The sequence below is a fragment of the Clupea harengus genome, chromosome 1 (assembly GCF_900700415.2).
Source record: "Clupea harengus chromosome 1, Ch_v2.0.2, whole genome shotgun sequence".
NCBI classification, from domain to species: domain Eukaryota; kingdom Metazoa; phylum Chordata; class Actinopteri; order Clupeiformes; family Clupeidae; genus Clupea; species Clupea harengus.
In genome coordinates this window covers 27,362,587-27,377,586 of record NC_045152.1, presented here as the reverse complement: position 1 = coordinate 27,377,586, position 15,000 = coordinate 27,362,587, and the positions used below count along the sequence as shown (strand labels likewise).

Genomic DNA, 15,000 nt, shown 5'->3' with positions numbered 1-15,000 from the left:
CTTCTTCTATTGAGAAGTTTGTATTGGCATCCACAATCTAAAGAAACTTCAAGAATATTTGAACTTTATTATGATTTTTAGTTCCATTTCCTGTCTTTATATGTCCCATGTCTTCTTTAGGTCACTTCCTGATGCACTTTGATGCTTTTCAACAACATATGAACGATATTCCCCCAGCTCTACCGATGCGCTCTATTAGAAAGGTAGGCTGAATGTGTTCAGACTTGTAATCACAAAAATCGACAGAAAGACATAGGAAGTCAACTCACTCTCTCTCTCTCTCTCTCTCTCTCTCTCTCTCTCTCTCTTTTGTGTCTCTCAGTCTCCTCTGCATCCCATTCCTGGCTCTCCGCCCAGTCCACTGTCAGTACTGGGAGGCAGTAACTCCACCCTGTCAGGCAGTGCCAGCAGTGGGGTCTCCTCCTTGAGTGAGAGCATTTTCAGCCACTCAGATCCCACGAGCCGGCCTGAGCAACTGGACCCAGCCCCTCACATCCCGCCCACTCACTACTGGAGCCCCGAGGAGCCGGCCCCGCCTGCTGCCTACCTGCATGTGCACTACGGCCCTTCCCAGGACCACCCTCACTACCCCCACAGCCACGCCGGTGCTGAGCCCGACAGCCTGCAGGACCCCTCCTGCGCCTCCCGGCCCTTGTGCCCGGAGTTGCCGCACGCCAGCGCCACCTTCTTACGCCGGTCTGGCGCCCCTACGCCACCCCCGAAGCCCTGCATGCGTGTGGTGGGGGGCGCCGGGGTAGTGAGCGAGGAGGAGTGTGGGAGCGGAGGCATCCAGCCAGTGCCGCTGCCCCGCAGGATCTTCCCTCCTCCGCACACTCAGCGCGAGCTGCATCGAGCGGCCTGGGAGCAGCGCATCCGCGAGGAGCAGGAGGAGAGCACTGGCTGAGGGGGGGAGGGGAGGGCAGAGCTGTGGAGCACAGTGATGGAGGCCTGCAGTTGGATGGCAATCAGAGAGGGTCCTGGTAGAGCGCAGAGCCTGCCCTTTGTTCAGGGTGTCAGTGTGAGTTTCTCAGAAGGGGATGCAGGCCTGATTGGAGGCTGGGTTGGTTTATAAATATTCTCTGAGAAGCTGCTTTCATTGAATAGCTCTCATCTCCTGCGTCTCCACCATAAATCCTCACAAGACTGTAATAATCATGAAGCCCCCTAGCTCACACTCTGTAGAGATATAGCCCTTGAGCACACAGTTTTTCGTACAGCTAGTCCTTTAGCATGCTTGTTTGTTTTTACACTTGAATGTTTTGTGAAGTGAAACACAAAATAACGCCTGCCTCTTCACTTTGCCCATTTCCTTCCACCACAACTGATTATCAGGGTCAAGCACAGGGTTGACAGTATGGTTAGATAGCAGCAAGATTAGGGGTTAGTGTGTTGGAATGAAAGTTTTAGGAAGAGTTAGGCTTCAAGTATGATTAAAGGGCAACCGTCTCAAATGACATATCAAGTCAACATGAAGGGAAGGCAATTGTTTCTGGTTTAGTGTTGATATGGAACAATCTGTGTTTATTAATGAGGGTGAAAAGAGGGCTTGGGGAACTGTTCTGAGGTCTGTGTAATGTGTAGATGAGTAGCCGTCACAAGCTATGGATACTCAGATGGTGCGTTGGTCATACATGATCTGTAGCTGTAGTCTACTGCTCTCACATCACCTAAATGAGATCTTATACATGTTACAACCTCATAGACAGTAACTCATCTGCAATCTTCCCAGGAGTCACACAACAAATGTAGTAATGATGCTAGTTCCTAGCACATGCTCTGCTTTTGGAAGTGTGCCGTTTCCCTCATTCATATTAGCACCTTTTTTCTGGATGTTATGTCCAGATTGAAAATACACAAATGTTTGCACAAACTTTCACTTTTCCACAAACTGCATTTTAGAGACTAATTTCATGTATACACAAACACTGGCAAAGAGTATCTCATGAAAGATGATTAATATATTAGCAATATCACAATACCCATGGTATGTGGATGTCAAAAGACCAGTACTTTGTATGGATTTGACAGGACTGAAATAGTGACATCCTGCATGATAGGCTGTGTTTTCCATTGCTTAGTTTAGATATGTTCGGGGTAAATGCAATCCCCCAAGAGGATATTACACTTAAAGCATCTGTTCCCTCTGCAAGTCTTGGACTCAACAACTATGTAAACTGTTGGCATTTTCTGAAGTCTCTCATGGGTCCCATGTGAAAACTTTCCTGTGTGTGTATGTGTGTGTGTGTGTGTGTGTGTGTGTGTGTGTGTGTGTGTGTGTGTGTGTGTGTGTGTGCATGTGAACACATGACTGTGTATGTGTGGAGCACATAGAAAAGTATCAATCACAGGTGTTCTTCACTCACTCACACACGTACACACGCACACACACACACACACACACACACACACACACACACACACACACACACACACACAGAGCTCTAAAATACCAAAATGCCTCCTGGCCTTAACTACATTCTCATCTGCTGACACCTCATATCATCATGATGTCATCATCCTGGGCCAGCCTGCTTGGATTTGCCCATGATGATGATGATGCATTTCCCACAGAGACATGGGTCCATCCAAATGATCACGCATCACATATTGATATGAGAAGTTTTCATATGTTCTTTCCTGCCTTGTTGAAAGCGCCATGCTTTCTGTCAATGATATCAGTGTTTGGTCCTCAGTGTGATGAGAAGTGTAGTTGAAGTATTGCTGTGTGAATACTGTATGCTTGCCCGACCCAAGCTCTGGTTTTCCCTTTGCATTAGAATAATATAGGAGAGACTATTCTGAAATACAAACTGGATGGATACACTCTGAATTTCCTTTGAGTTTCCACTGGCGTTCTGGATAATGTCACTTCACACACTGATGTGGTACACTTGAGGACTGGTGTCGAGGGTTTCTGTTAGGGTGGTGTTGGTGGGGGGTGGGACTTCCCTCAAACTGAACCATGTTAGTGCGCCTTGCTGTTTTACATGAAGTATTATTCTGTGTTCAGGAGACTCTTATTTTTGTATTTTAGGACACCAGCAAAGGTGTTCAGTGGTTGAACTTTGTGTACGTATGGAGCGAAAGTTTTTTGAGAGAGGTTTGATAAATTAGAGTGCATTATGGGAAAGGCAAGAGCTCAAAACGTTAGAGGAAAGAGGATGTTTCAAGTGACCTCAGAAATGATACCGTCTTTGTTCTGTGTAAATACTCCCAAATGCTGTCAATATTAATGTTTAAAATGGACAAAATGATTAGAATTGACATAATTAGAACTTCAATAATTTATATACTGGAACATGTGCTATCTTGTACATATTGTGTCTGCATGAATAAACATTGTTCTGAGTCATTATTCCAAACTCTTTTTTATCAATATCTGATGCCTCATAATAGCCTGGCAGATCTTTGAACATTTTAGCACAATCTCAATCACGGCTCATGTATATTCCACAAAACACATTCCAGTTGGGGTTGTAAAGGATTTTTGACATTTATAAAATCCTATGATTTCATTTATTGACCTACACCTGGCATTGTGTTTGTGTAAAGACAATAACCCCTCCAGACTCTCTTCTAAACATTATTATCAACTGAAATCACACATATCTGGTTACAAACATTTTTAACAAGGTGGTTCCTTTTATTTGCTGAAGTGACAAATTGTTTTAATTTCTACATCACTTTTACAAAAGGCAGTGGACCTCATCTTCAAATTGTGCACACTCAAATATGTGTATGTGGTGCGGCATTCATGTTTTCTTCAGAGCAAAATTTAAATAGACCCATTCATACGCAAACATGTACTTTCCATTCACAATTATAATTATACAACCTGCTTGTAACTCAATTATGTTGAATAAAAATGCTACTAAATAGTGCATTATTGTTTTATGTCTATGTTGTGACTGTTTTTATTCTCTCCAGTGGCACACTTGATCATTATGTACTACTCAATGTCATCCATTCACTAAAATGTGTTTTGTAACCTAACTGCTTGTGATATATAGATGGTTAACCACTAAACCCGCAGGAAGATATTGACTGTGCTTCTTGCATGCAAGAACAGCTTCTGCAGGATGTAAAATGATTTATTCACTATTACCCTTCACGTAACAGCAAACCTCCACAGTTTAGGAAGGAATTATAAATAATACAAAATGAGGAGACAAGAAATCAATCATACTACACCATTCACAATAGTAAATTCATTGTTGCAATTTTAGTTTAAAACTTTTTATTTCTAAAATAAATGTAAAAGGTAGAACAAATATAGCCATGATTGTATGTAAACCAGCAGGCACAAGGGGGCCCTTTCAGCTGTTTCAGAGTCCCAAGGCGGTGTGGTTGGCCCATAGCCATGCATGATAGTCATTAAGCTTGTGGTCATCAGGAGTCACCTGCAACAACGTGGTTATTCAGTCCATCATGTATTTCCTTTACTCACTAGATGGCGGTTTGTTAAGCATGCATGTGTTAAGATGTGCTTCTCTCACCTGTTTCCACTCCTCCACACAAAAGATGCGGTAAGAGTCATTGCCATACTTGCCAATTCCATGCAGCTCAATGGGATACCTCCACTGCGTGGAAAGGAACTCATCTGAGAAGGAGACCAGTTAGAACATGAACACTAGGTGGGGAAGCTGCCTCTATTCCGATTCAGGTCATTTGATGGCATGACCACAAAAATCAGAATGTGGAAAGTCAAAATCAAGGCATCTAAGAACACACAGGCTATCCCGAAGGGAACACATATTTCACACGTACAGCAGATCAACACAGACCTTTGGCTTTAACGTTTGGAGTTATAATTTGGTGCTCAACAGAGAGCTAATTTGGAATTATGCTGTGTTCCATTGAGATCTGTGAAGCATTGAAAAGACAACTGATCGCTCTCATGTTTTGAGTACATAACCGATCTCAGTACATTGGATTTTAAATTTGGTTCTAAATGCATACTCTCACCAGAGAACCGGATTAAGGCTTTGGCTCGAAGTGTGTTAAGGCCCAGTGGCTGCAGCAGATCGGCCAGAACTTTCCAGTCACTCCTCCTTGTTACCTCTGCAGTTGGGAAACGGTCAAAAAACTGCCACAGCACCGGCAATGCCATCTTACCTGCACACACAGGACACCTTTTTCAAAAATGCCAATGATGATACAGAGATCAAAACTGGGATGCATGGCAATGAATTTCAGCATTCAACGCATTCAGTAACAGAGAACTTGGGCAACTCACCACAGAATATTTCAGCATGTAATTACATTAAAAAACATTTAATTATTACACATTGCACCTGTTATTATATGTATTTAAGTTTACCACTGGTCTTATTGAGGAAAATTGTTGCCACCAAGAGTTTCCATGGGTCATGGAAGAGGGTTTCTTGTACGAGGTTGAATGGTGAACGAGGAGGGGTCCACTTTCTGAACCCTTTCCGCCTGGGGGGGCTCGGGCCTTAGGGAAACAGAAATGGCATGTCTTTTCCTCTGTTTTATTATCTTCATTTATTAACACACGAACACATTTTACATCCATGATTCATGTGAGAATGGATGCCACAGCTAATATTGTCATGAGTGTCCTATATAAGTGTGTGAAAGTATGTACTAAGATAAAAGAGCTCTCACAATTCCTAATAGACTTTGCACTGAAGTAAGGACTTGTCTTGCGTTTCTCCCCAGTCAGACTGGCTTCTGAACAGGAACAACAGAGAAACACACAACATTTCACTGATAAGGGATATTGAAAACAGCATTTGCATTAATAACAGTCAATTTATGTTAATTCGTTTTTATTTGTATTTTTAAATGATTGGTGTGTAAAGGAAATGCTCACTGCTGCTCCTGATAGGTGAGTGGCATTCTGATTCTCCAGCGCTCTGTGAGAGGACTTGTAGCATCTCCACTCCTTCAGTCTGCTCATTAGTTTGTCCCTTGCTGATACTCTGTTCTTTTTCCTCATGGGATTCAACATTTTGTTCTTCTCTTGAGCCCTTCTCCTCCTGTTCATCTGCACCTACCTCCTCTCCTTCACTCTCAGACGGAGACTGAATACTCAAGCTTGGTACTGAGGTCTCGATACCATCAGTCTTTTCCAAGTTGTCATCATCATATGGATCCCCACCTTTCTCTTTGAGCCTCTTCTCTGCCACTTCTGTGCAGTTCTCCTCTGCTCTGTGACTCTCCATTGCATTCACCTCTTGTGTCTGTGGTGCTGAACTGTTCAGCTCAGAAGGAAAATATTGTGAGGCTCCATTGACTTGTTCACAACTTTGCCGTTTTCTGGTACGGGTCCCCCTTCCTCTCCCTGATGGTGCTGGGTTTCGCTCAGTCGCAGATACCGCAAAACTAAAATCACTCACTGAAAGATATCCACTGTCCTCCTGCGAGTGCAGGTACTCTTGCAGAGATGCCCTGGACCTAAAGCACTTCCCCTGTGGACTACAGCAACGTAATAACCAAAATATTCTACACATGAGTGCAGTCATTAGTTACAGTATTTCTCATTTTAGACGCTAGAGTGCAGACTCCCACATCCCACTTCACATTCATATGTGAGTTAATACAGATTTCAGTGAAAGCATGATTTAAGACATATGAACTGACTATAACACCAAGACATACCCATACCTAATGATATAGACATCCGTTTTCCCGGCAGTTTTCCCTGATTTGCGCTGTCTCACTTCTCGGGTCCAGCCCAGTGGTAGAATGGCATCAGGGGTTTTGACTTCAGCTTCAAGCATAACTTGCTCCTTCGCTTTTGATTTCAGGATTTCGTAAGCGGTCATCCTTGCATTTACAATCCTTTGTGACTGAAAAGACCGTCAAGTTTGGCTACATGAATGCATTTCCTTTCAGCTATTGTAAAGCAAATACTAAAGCAAAAGCAGACGAAGACAGAGCCGAAGACAGATCTATCTACACTATGATCTCAGAATGTGTTTCTTCTTCATTTCTCATGCATCTCACTCCAGACGTAAATGTTAGGGCATGTCAGGCATTCGCGATTTTTACGTTGGTAACATCACTGGAGAATTAAGTACAAATGTAAGTTGACAGTCAACAATCCACTTCCTATGCGCATGGGCTAGGGATGTGGCTGCTGGCGCGCATGCTCGCTTCGCTGTCATGTAAACAAGCCACTTGGCTAGCTAACTAGCTAGCATAGTTACCTCTGTATCAGGAGCACTACAGTTTATCTTTACTGGCGAGTTTTTTGTAATCTAGCCAGGTTTTTTAAACAAAAACTATGAGAGCGGTTCCAACATGGATAGATAAAGTACACGACCGCGACAAGGTCGAGCAATGGTATGAACACTACTCTTTTACTGTAATCGTACAATTTCGTGTCGTTAACCACAGTTAGCGAGATAACGTTATAGTTGATGTGAAGGTGGATAGCAACGGCGGTTACTATGTAAACTATTAGAGGATTTGTCAATATGGAAGCTAACTTAGCAGGATGCTTTATTTAATAGATGAAACACCAATAAGATGTTTTGACGTACACATAAACTTGGTATTGGCCAAATATGTTTCTGTATCTAATTATATGATATTGTTAGGTCTTCTTTTGTAGATACATTACTGGTTACAAATGGCTGATGACCAATGTGAGCTAGCTAACGTTAGCTGCTAAATTACTGGCATCTTGAATTTGCCAGCTCACACATTGAGAAATTGTTTAAAAATAAAATATATTATTATCATCCAATGTATCTTGTTAAAAAACGAAAGCTAAATAATGTCATATGTGCTATGTTATGTTGTGTTATATATGTTACTGCCTTCTGCTGTATTGTAACAAATCGCCTTTAGAAAAGTGTGCACATTAGGATAGACTTAATTGCTGTTCTATATGCATCTCTGTATACATCTCTCCCTCCTCCAGTATCTATGATATAGCCTTCAAACCGGATGGCACTCAACTCATTGTTGCTGCAGGAAACAGGGTGTTGGTAAGTGATGCTCATTATTCAAAATGGCTCATTGTGTCACAACTTAGAAATTCATAGACACATTTATCACTTTTATAAACTTCTACGTGTTCTCATCGACACTTCACTTTTTCAGGTATATGACACTTCTGATGGGACCTTGATACAGCCTCTGAAAGGGCACAAGGACACTGTCTACTGTGTGGCTTATGCTAAAGATGGTGAGCATATCACCTAAACATTGATTTACGATGGCACTTTCAGAATTTAAATGATTCCCTTTCCTCTATGTCTTGTAACCTGTCTTTGGTCTGACTTGATGACTGTTTTTCATTTAGGAAAGCGGTTTGCTTCAGGTTCTGCTGACAAGAGCATCATCATCTGGACATCAAAACTGGAGGGAATTCTTAAATATACGTAAGGCTGCTACACCTGTGAAAGTGTACACCCCATAGAGCTCATACTTTAATTCTCCTTTAGTCCGTGATGTACATGTGCCATTTAGCCATTTCACCCCTTTAAAGCAAATACAAATGAATGATAGACACTCAGGATATCATCTCAGGATATTCTTGAACTGTTTAGATTGCAGAAAAGTGTGTGGAATCATTGTTGGACTGGAGTCTAAGCGTCTACTTAGACTACTTAGAAAAGCGCTATATAAGTCTAAGGTATTATTATGAACTTTGATTGATTTTTGCTCTGCCTGTGTATAATTTTTTGTCTCTTAGACATAATGACTCCATTCAGTGTGTGGCGTACAACCCTGTCACTCATCAGTTGGCCTCCTGTTCCTCAGGAGATTTTGGTGAGCAGAGCAGTGTCCTCAAAGAGCTTCTCTCCTTGGCAGGAGCTTAACCATGGCTCCTGCTAAACAGACCAGTAACCTCCAGAAATTGGCTTTATTTGACCTGAAAACATTTTGTAATTATGTCTGAAATCTGATCATTTTTTTTTTGAGTAGTACAGTTCATTTGAAGTTTGCAAACATGTGTTAAACAATCCTATGTATAATCTGGGAATGAGCTTTTTCTTCTGAATTCTTTGTAAAGTTGTTTTGTTTTCGGTAGGTCTGTGGTCCCCAGAGCAAAAGTCGGTGTCCAAGCACAAAGTCAGCAGCAAAATCACATGCTGTGGGTATGTTGTCATGCTGTCCTGGGACAAAACAGTGTGTCTGAGTGATTCCTCTAAGAGCATGAGTGTAACTAGTCCAAATTATATTACAATGTCTGGAGACATATTGTTATTGACATATGTTTTGTGTATTCGGGGGGGGCGGGCAGGCAGTCTTGTTTGCATTGTTTTTTGCCATGATTCAATATCAAGTTGTCTTCAGACTTTGTTCTCTCGACACAAAATGCTGAAGCTCTATTTTGTCAGACTAGACCAGGGTTTAGTGTATGAGCTTCATAAATATGCAATTGAACGAATGAGATTTACATACCGGTATCTGTTCTGGTCTAGTGTAAAGTGTCTTTTATTAAGGTTTTAGATTTTGTTTTTATTACCCACTATACCTAATACCTAATATGTCCACCAACATAGAGAAACAAATACTTACTTTGGGGTTTGACAGAGAAAAATTCCTCCAAATTGCTTGGTGTGATGAAAGTTAGCAGAATATTCACTTAGTATTGTTTTGTTTGTGTGTGTATGTGTATGTGTGTGTGTGTGTGTGTGTGTGTGTGTGTGTGTGCGTGTGCATGGTGCAGCTGGACAAATGATGGGCAATACCTGGCTCTGGGCATGATGAACGGGGTTGTGAGCATCCGCAACAAGAACGGGGAGGAGAAAGTGAAGATTGAGAGGCCAGGCGGATCTTCCTCTCCCATCTGGTCCATAGCCTGGAACCCCTCAAAGTATGACTCCACTACGTATATCTAACACACACAGCACTCCTCTGTGCTATGGTCACCGTAACCCTATTCATTTCTATCACTCATGTAGTGTAAACACACACACACTCACACACACACACACACACACACACACACACACACACACACACACACACACACACACACACAAGCGCACACAAACATAAGTAGACTGAGTGCTCATGTTATCACACATCTAAAAAAGTCTTGTCATGACAGTAGGAATGCAAGAGCCACAACTTGGTGAAAAGCCAGGTCAATAGTGTATGAAGGAGAGAGTCAAGGAGAGGAGATAACATGCACAGCTCATGGGAATGGCGGGGGCAGGCTTCAGGAAATGCCAGAGACAACACAGGCACTTACTGGTGACATTTAGTACTAATGGCCAGTAGGGGGAGCTGTTACATCACAGATAGATCCCTCAGCCGCAGACATGATATAAAAAAAAAAAAAACATGTACCATATACAGGCGTGGATAAGTGAAATGGAGCTATTGGAAGTGAAAGTGATGATTGAGTGATGTTGATATGGAGCCAGGCTTAGTGCAGGCAATAGTTGTTAGCTGGATCCCCTGGCAGTGACTGGAGAAAGTGGACTGCCTTCACCAACTGGGACGAGGTGGACCAGGAGGCTGTAGAGGAAGGGAGCTGCCTGTCAGAGGAAGAGATGGAGGCCCTGGGTCTCCTACTGGAGGACAGGGGAGACAGCAGGAGACTGGACAGGCCAGAGAGCTGCAGGGAGGAAAGCAATATGACAGAGGCGGGCCAGGCAGAAAGAGAAGGGCCAGAGACAGATGAGGATCTGCTGCTGCCGGAGGTGGAGAGCTGTGGGCAACTCAGGTACTTAGCCATGAGCTCCCCAGCACTCTGTCAATGGACGACTGTTTCACATTTTAATTTCATTTTAGGTATAAAATTTGTAGTTTCAGTTTGTTGGGTTAAATTGGTTCTTTAGAATGAAATACATGTCCAGCGTTTGATTTTGTTTATAACAAGAATCATCATACAGGATATGTCGTAATTTACCTGAATTATATAAATAGTAAGATAAGTAAATCGTTTATTTTACTGTTGTAAGTAATGAACGTCTATCCAAGATGTAGTATGTAGTATGAGAATTTAATATTTTTCAGAAAAGAAAAAGAACAGTGCTCACTGACTTCATTGCCACTCATATTGCCCACAGTCACAACATGCTGCGTGAAAGATTAAACAGAATAAAGCAATCTTCATGTGGGAGTCAGCAATATTTGTAGAAGTTGGCTGGTTTGAAATTCAAAAGCCAAACAAGATACACCCCCTTCCTTCTGTATTTGCCCCCTGAACTTTTTTTTGGTTAACCATGATGACAGGACCATCTTTATACTGACTGGGTGGACATCTTCTCACCCTCTTTGTATTTTGGAGAACCGTCTCATTTGTTTCTTTCTCCAGATGCATAGCCTTTGGCAATCATGAACCAGAATTCCTCCCCAGAGAAGGGTCAGAATCTGAGGAAAATGCATCTAAATATACTTTGATATCTCTGAATTAATGTTTTTTAACCTCGCCTTTACTTGAGAATGACTTGAGGGAATACTTGCCTAACTTGCCTAATATGCTTGAATAGATTGTGAAGGTTTTATCATTTTTCACACAGATGGGATTCCCAAGCCTCTTCTGTAGTTTAGCATGCTGTACATAGACCTGAATTAGATTTCTCATTATTGGGGGTATATAGAAAAGTAATAATGTAATAATTTATTCATTCATTTAGCCAGCTATAGCAGAAAGTAAACGGTCTGAACTGATCTCATTCCCTGAAAGCAATCTTGATGTTATTGCAGGCCAAATAAGCTATGTAACTTAAGAATGTTGTAATGAATGTTTTGTGTGTGTGTGTGCTCAATTATGTTGTCAAACATCATTATGGAATGATGAACCAGTGTCTTTATGTGATTGTGTTAGGGATGAACACAATGATATTTTGGCGGTGGCTGACTGGGGCCAGAGACTGTCCTTCTACCAACTCAGTGGCAAGCAGGTCTGTATTTTCTACACCCACATTTCCGTGACTGTTCATTAGTGGAAATAATTGGAGATAATTGTTCTTCTCAATGCTGATATTGCCTGATGTTGAACATTTAAAGCCTGAATTATGATCAAATGGAAACTCTAAGCTGTTGATTAATGGGCTTCCTTTAAGAGATGGAGATTGCAGGTTCAACTTCCAGATGAATGCTGAGCATGGAATTCTTGTCTTGCCTTCACCCTGATCATCATTGACCCATATTGTTGTCATAGCAACAGTGAATAACACAAATACATCGTTAAGGAAAAGAAGGAGAGAAAGGGGAGTAGAGGTAGCAGGGTCTGTAAAACCACGTCAGACATTTCAGAAATCCCTGCTGGTTAGACTTACTGGTGGCTAGGAACTCGTGTTGAGCTTCCCCCCCAGGGATTCATGGGAGATGTAGTAATTACATGGGTAAATATGCAGCTCATTAGGATTCCATAGAAAGCCTAGGCCCTCTGCGCTGTCCCAGCCCCCCACTCCTCTGCCTATCCTCTCACTCCAGACGGTTTTCATTAGCGCTCTATGAATAGTGTCTGTGGAAAAAAAAAAGGGAAAAGAAGGATTGTTGTCCGAAGTGGTTTTATTTCGGGGTGGGGGTACTGTCAGCCATAGCTGTGTTTCGCTGAGGAGAAACAGATGCACCAGTGGCCAGCTCCGACATAAGACTTGTGCAAACAGACCTCGAGTATCTGCACAATGGAGCCCATTTAGAGGAATGATCACCTCTCTTATTTTTTCACCTTTCTGTCTTATGGTTAGGCACTCCAGGGACAGTTAAATGGATGCTTTACGCCTTGATCTGAGGAGGGCTTGTCTTCAGACAGGACCTAGAGCATTGTGTCCTCCCCTCGCCCATCTCTCTGTTTTACTGCCTTTGGCCTCAGCTCCAAAGCACGTGTCCTAACTGCCGTGTCCTCTGTTCCCCCTTCCTGCTGTACTGGGCCCTGGGCTGGGCTGAGGGCCTGGTGCTGGGGCTCTTCCCAAAGTTCGCTCACTCAGCTCTCCCTTCTGTCTGCTCTCTCTCTCTCTCTCTCTCTCTCTCTCTCTCTCCCCAGATTGGAAAGGACCGGCTGCTGAACTATGACCCCTGCTGCGTCAGCTACTTTTCCAAGGGCGAGTACATAGTGATGGGGGGCTCAGACAAGCAGGCCTCTCTCTACACCAAAGATGGTGTGCGTCTGGGCCCCATCAGCGAGCAGAACTCCTGGGTGTGGACCTGCCGAGTCAAGCCGGACTCCAACTATGTGGTGCGTACCTGCCCAGGGTGGGCTGGCAGTACTTACCCAGGGTGGGCTGGCAGTCTGGCTCGGGGGTGTTTGAAACAAAAAAAAAACAACAGATTGGAATTGATTATTTGTTCACAGAGGCCCACATGCATATGCCTGCCTCTGTGTTTGTACCTCAAGGCTGCTTTTTAAAGGGGTCTCACACCTCAGTTGTCACATTATTTACACCTCTCGTCTGATCCACGAACACGTTCAGAAGCAATGAGGGCTCCAGATGCACAGGGTCCTATTTATAGAAACGGACATGTCAGGGATTCATCGGGTGATTTAGTGGGGAAGGATGTCTGGGTGAGATTTTTTACACTGTTGCAAAATCAGTGCTGAATATGGGGTGGCAAGCTGTGAAGGGAAGGCAAAGGAGGACGTTGAGATGGGAGAGCATGTGAAATGAGAGATGCTTGGTGCTGACAGAGCTGCCGGCGAAGTGAGAGTTCGCCTTCTTGAGTCTGACAGTCAGTCTGTTGAGAACAGCGTGTGAGAACTCAGTGTCAGTTTGAGATGGTCTAGAGATAATGAATTTCAGTTTTTGATGAACGATCCTTTAAAAGGGTTTGGGGATAACGGAAAGCAGGGGAGTGCGGGTGCTTTTTTTAGTACTTTGATGGTTGTAACGGGTGACTTTACTTTTTTTGTGTCGTGCAGGTGGTGGGCTGTCAGGACGGCACCATTGCCTTCTTTCAGCTGATCTTCAGCACGGTTCACGGCCTGTACAAGGATCGCTACGCCTTCAGAGACAGCATGACTGACGTCATTGTTCAACACCTCATCACCGAGCAGAAAGGTAGAGACTGACTCACCAGGCCACCGCACCCTCACTCTACACCTAGGGCCTGACCATGGGCATCACATCTCACTCTCTCTTCTCTCTCTTTCACCCAGTGAGGATAAAATGTAGAGAGCTGGTGAAGAAAATCGCCATATACAGGAACCGCCTGGCCATCCAGCTGCCGGAGAAGATCCTCATTTACGAGTGTTACACCGACGACTCGTCGGACATGCACTACCGCGTTAAGGAGAAGATCAGTCGCCGCTTCGAGTGCAACCTGCTGGTGGTGTGCTCCCGCCACATCATCCTCTGCCAGGTCAGACTTCTGTCCCAACACAGCGCCCTCTGCTGGGCCTGTCTGGGAAATTTCAGTTGTGGAGAGAGAGGAGGTGTAGTATGTGCCCCTTATCCAGACCTCTCAGATGGTCATTATAGTTTTGTGAGCTGGAGTTATTGCCTTTCTTTCGTGGAGTTTTTGGGGTTGTTGTTGAAGTGTGTGTTTTTTTTGGAAAGTAGCCTAAGTGGAGCTGAAGGTGTGTGTCAAGTTTCTTGAGGCTGGTGCAGGATCTACTCAAAGACATTTATTATACTGTCTTTCAGCTTTATCCTTTGTCTTTGGCTCTCTATGTACAAGAAACCTTAATGACTATCCATACAAATCACAACTAATGCCAAAGAATATTATGGGAAGCTTACCAGACCGTAGTCTAGATTTTCACATCACACGGTATGCACACACACACACACACTCATCTGTGGTTTTTCTGAAAGACAGCTTTAGATGATGTGTGCATTTGTGTAAATATGGATTTCCTTAAAGCATGTTTAACACTATGCTGAGCTCTCTATAAATCTCTTTCCTGAATGGCAGATGTTTTGTGTTTCCTCCACAAGCTAAGGTCTGTCTTGCCTGTTTCCCATCAGCTCGCACCATGCTGGGGTTTTGTGTGTGTGTGTGTGTGTGTGTGTGTGTGTGTGTGTGTGTGTGTGTGTGTGTGTGTGTGTGTGTGTGTGTGTGTGTGTGTGTGTGTGTGTGTGTGTGTGTTTGTAGGTCTCTGCGTCTGTGTGCATGAAT

At 43.3% G+C, this 15,000-nt stretch overlaps 3 protein-coding genes across 7 annotated transcripts in view; 2 read left to right on the top strand and 1 right to left on the bottom strand.

Annotated features, from left to right (window-relative positions):
* The window catches only part of LOC105910035 (dedicator of cytokinesis protein 3-like), a 37,782-nt gene extending 33,901 nt beyond the window's left edge, over positions 1 to 3,881 (top strand). For all 3 annotated transcript variants that reach the window (XM_031574242.2, XM_031574240.2, XM_031574238.2), the window contains exons 53-54: positions 121 to 203; positions 323 to 3,881. In XM_031574242.2, coding sequence (XP_031430102.1) covers positions 121 to 203; positions 323 to 904 — 665 coding nt within the window. In that variant the 3' untranslated portion in view covers positions 905 to 3,881. The remainder of the gene's footprint in view (positions 1 to 120; positions 204 to 322) is intronic.
* A 333-nt stretch (positions 3,882 to 4,214) lies between these two features.
* mbd4 (methyl-CpG binding domain protein 4) lies at positions 4,215 to 7,119 on the bottom strand. Of its 3 annotated transcripts, none has more exons than XM_012838738.2 (7): positions 6,631 to 7,119; positions 5,837 to 6,441; positions 5,629 to 5,694; positions 5,321 to 5,455; positions 4,966 to 5,115; positions 4,497 to 4,600; positions 4,215 to 4,400 (listed from the first exon to the last, which is right to left on the bottom strand). In XM_012838738.2, exons 1-7 carry the CDS (start codon positions 6,789 to 6,791, stop codon positions 4,326 to 4,328), a joined length of 1,296 nt encoding a protein of 431 aa, XP_012694192.2. In that variant the 5' UTR covers positions 6,792 to 7,119; the 3' UTR covers positions 4,215 to 4,325. The 3 variants fall into 3 exon arrangements, with proteins under 3 accessions (XP_012694192.2, XP_031430151.1, XP_031430143.1); XM_031574291.1 differs by having other exon boundaries at positions 5,837 to 6,434; XM_031574283.1 differs by lacking the exons at positions 4,215 to 4,400; positions 4,497 to 4,600 and having other exon boundaries at positions 4,609 to 5,115; positions 5,295 to 5,455.
* Positions 7,120 to 7,161: 42 nt separating this feature from the next.
* ift122 (intraflagellar transport 122 homolog (Chlamydomonas)) overlaps positions 7,162 to 15,000 on the top strand; it is a 27,953-nt gene continuing 20,114 nt past the window's right edge. The window contains exons 1-11 of the mRNA XM_012838755.3: positions 7,162 to 7,311; positions 7,895 to 7,961; positions 8,077 to 8,161; positions 8,279 to 8,357; positions 8,672 to 8,748; positions 9,011 to 9,077; positions 9,653 to 9,799; positions 11,765 to 11,840; positions 12,929 to 13,120; positions 13,802 to 13,940; positions 14,039 to 14,241. Of these exons, the coding sequence (XP_012694209.1) occupies positions 7,253 to 7,311; positions 7,895 to 7,961; positions 8,077 to 8,161; positions 8,279 to 8,357; positions 8,672 to 8,748; positions 9,011 to 9,077; positions 9,653 to 9,799; positions 11,765 to 11,840; positions 12,929 to 13,120; positions 13,802 to 13,940; positions 14,039 to 14,241 (1,191 nt within the window). The 5' untranslated portion in view covers positions 7,162 to 7,252. The remainder of the gene's footprint in view (positions 7,312 to 7,894; positions 7,962 to 8,076; positions 8,162 to 8,278; positions 8,358 to 8,671; positions 8,749 to 9,010; positions 9,078 to 9,652; positions 9,800 to 11,764; positions 11,841 to 12,928; positions 13,121 to 13,801; positions 13,941 to 14,038; positions 14,242 to 15,000) is intronic.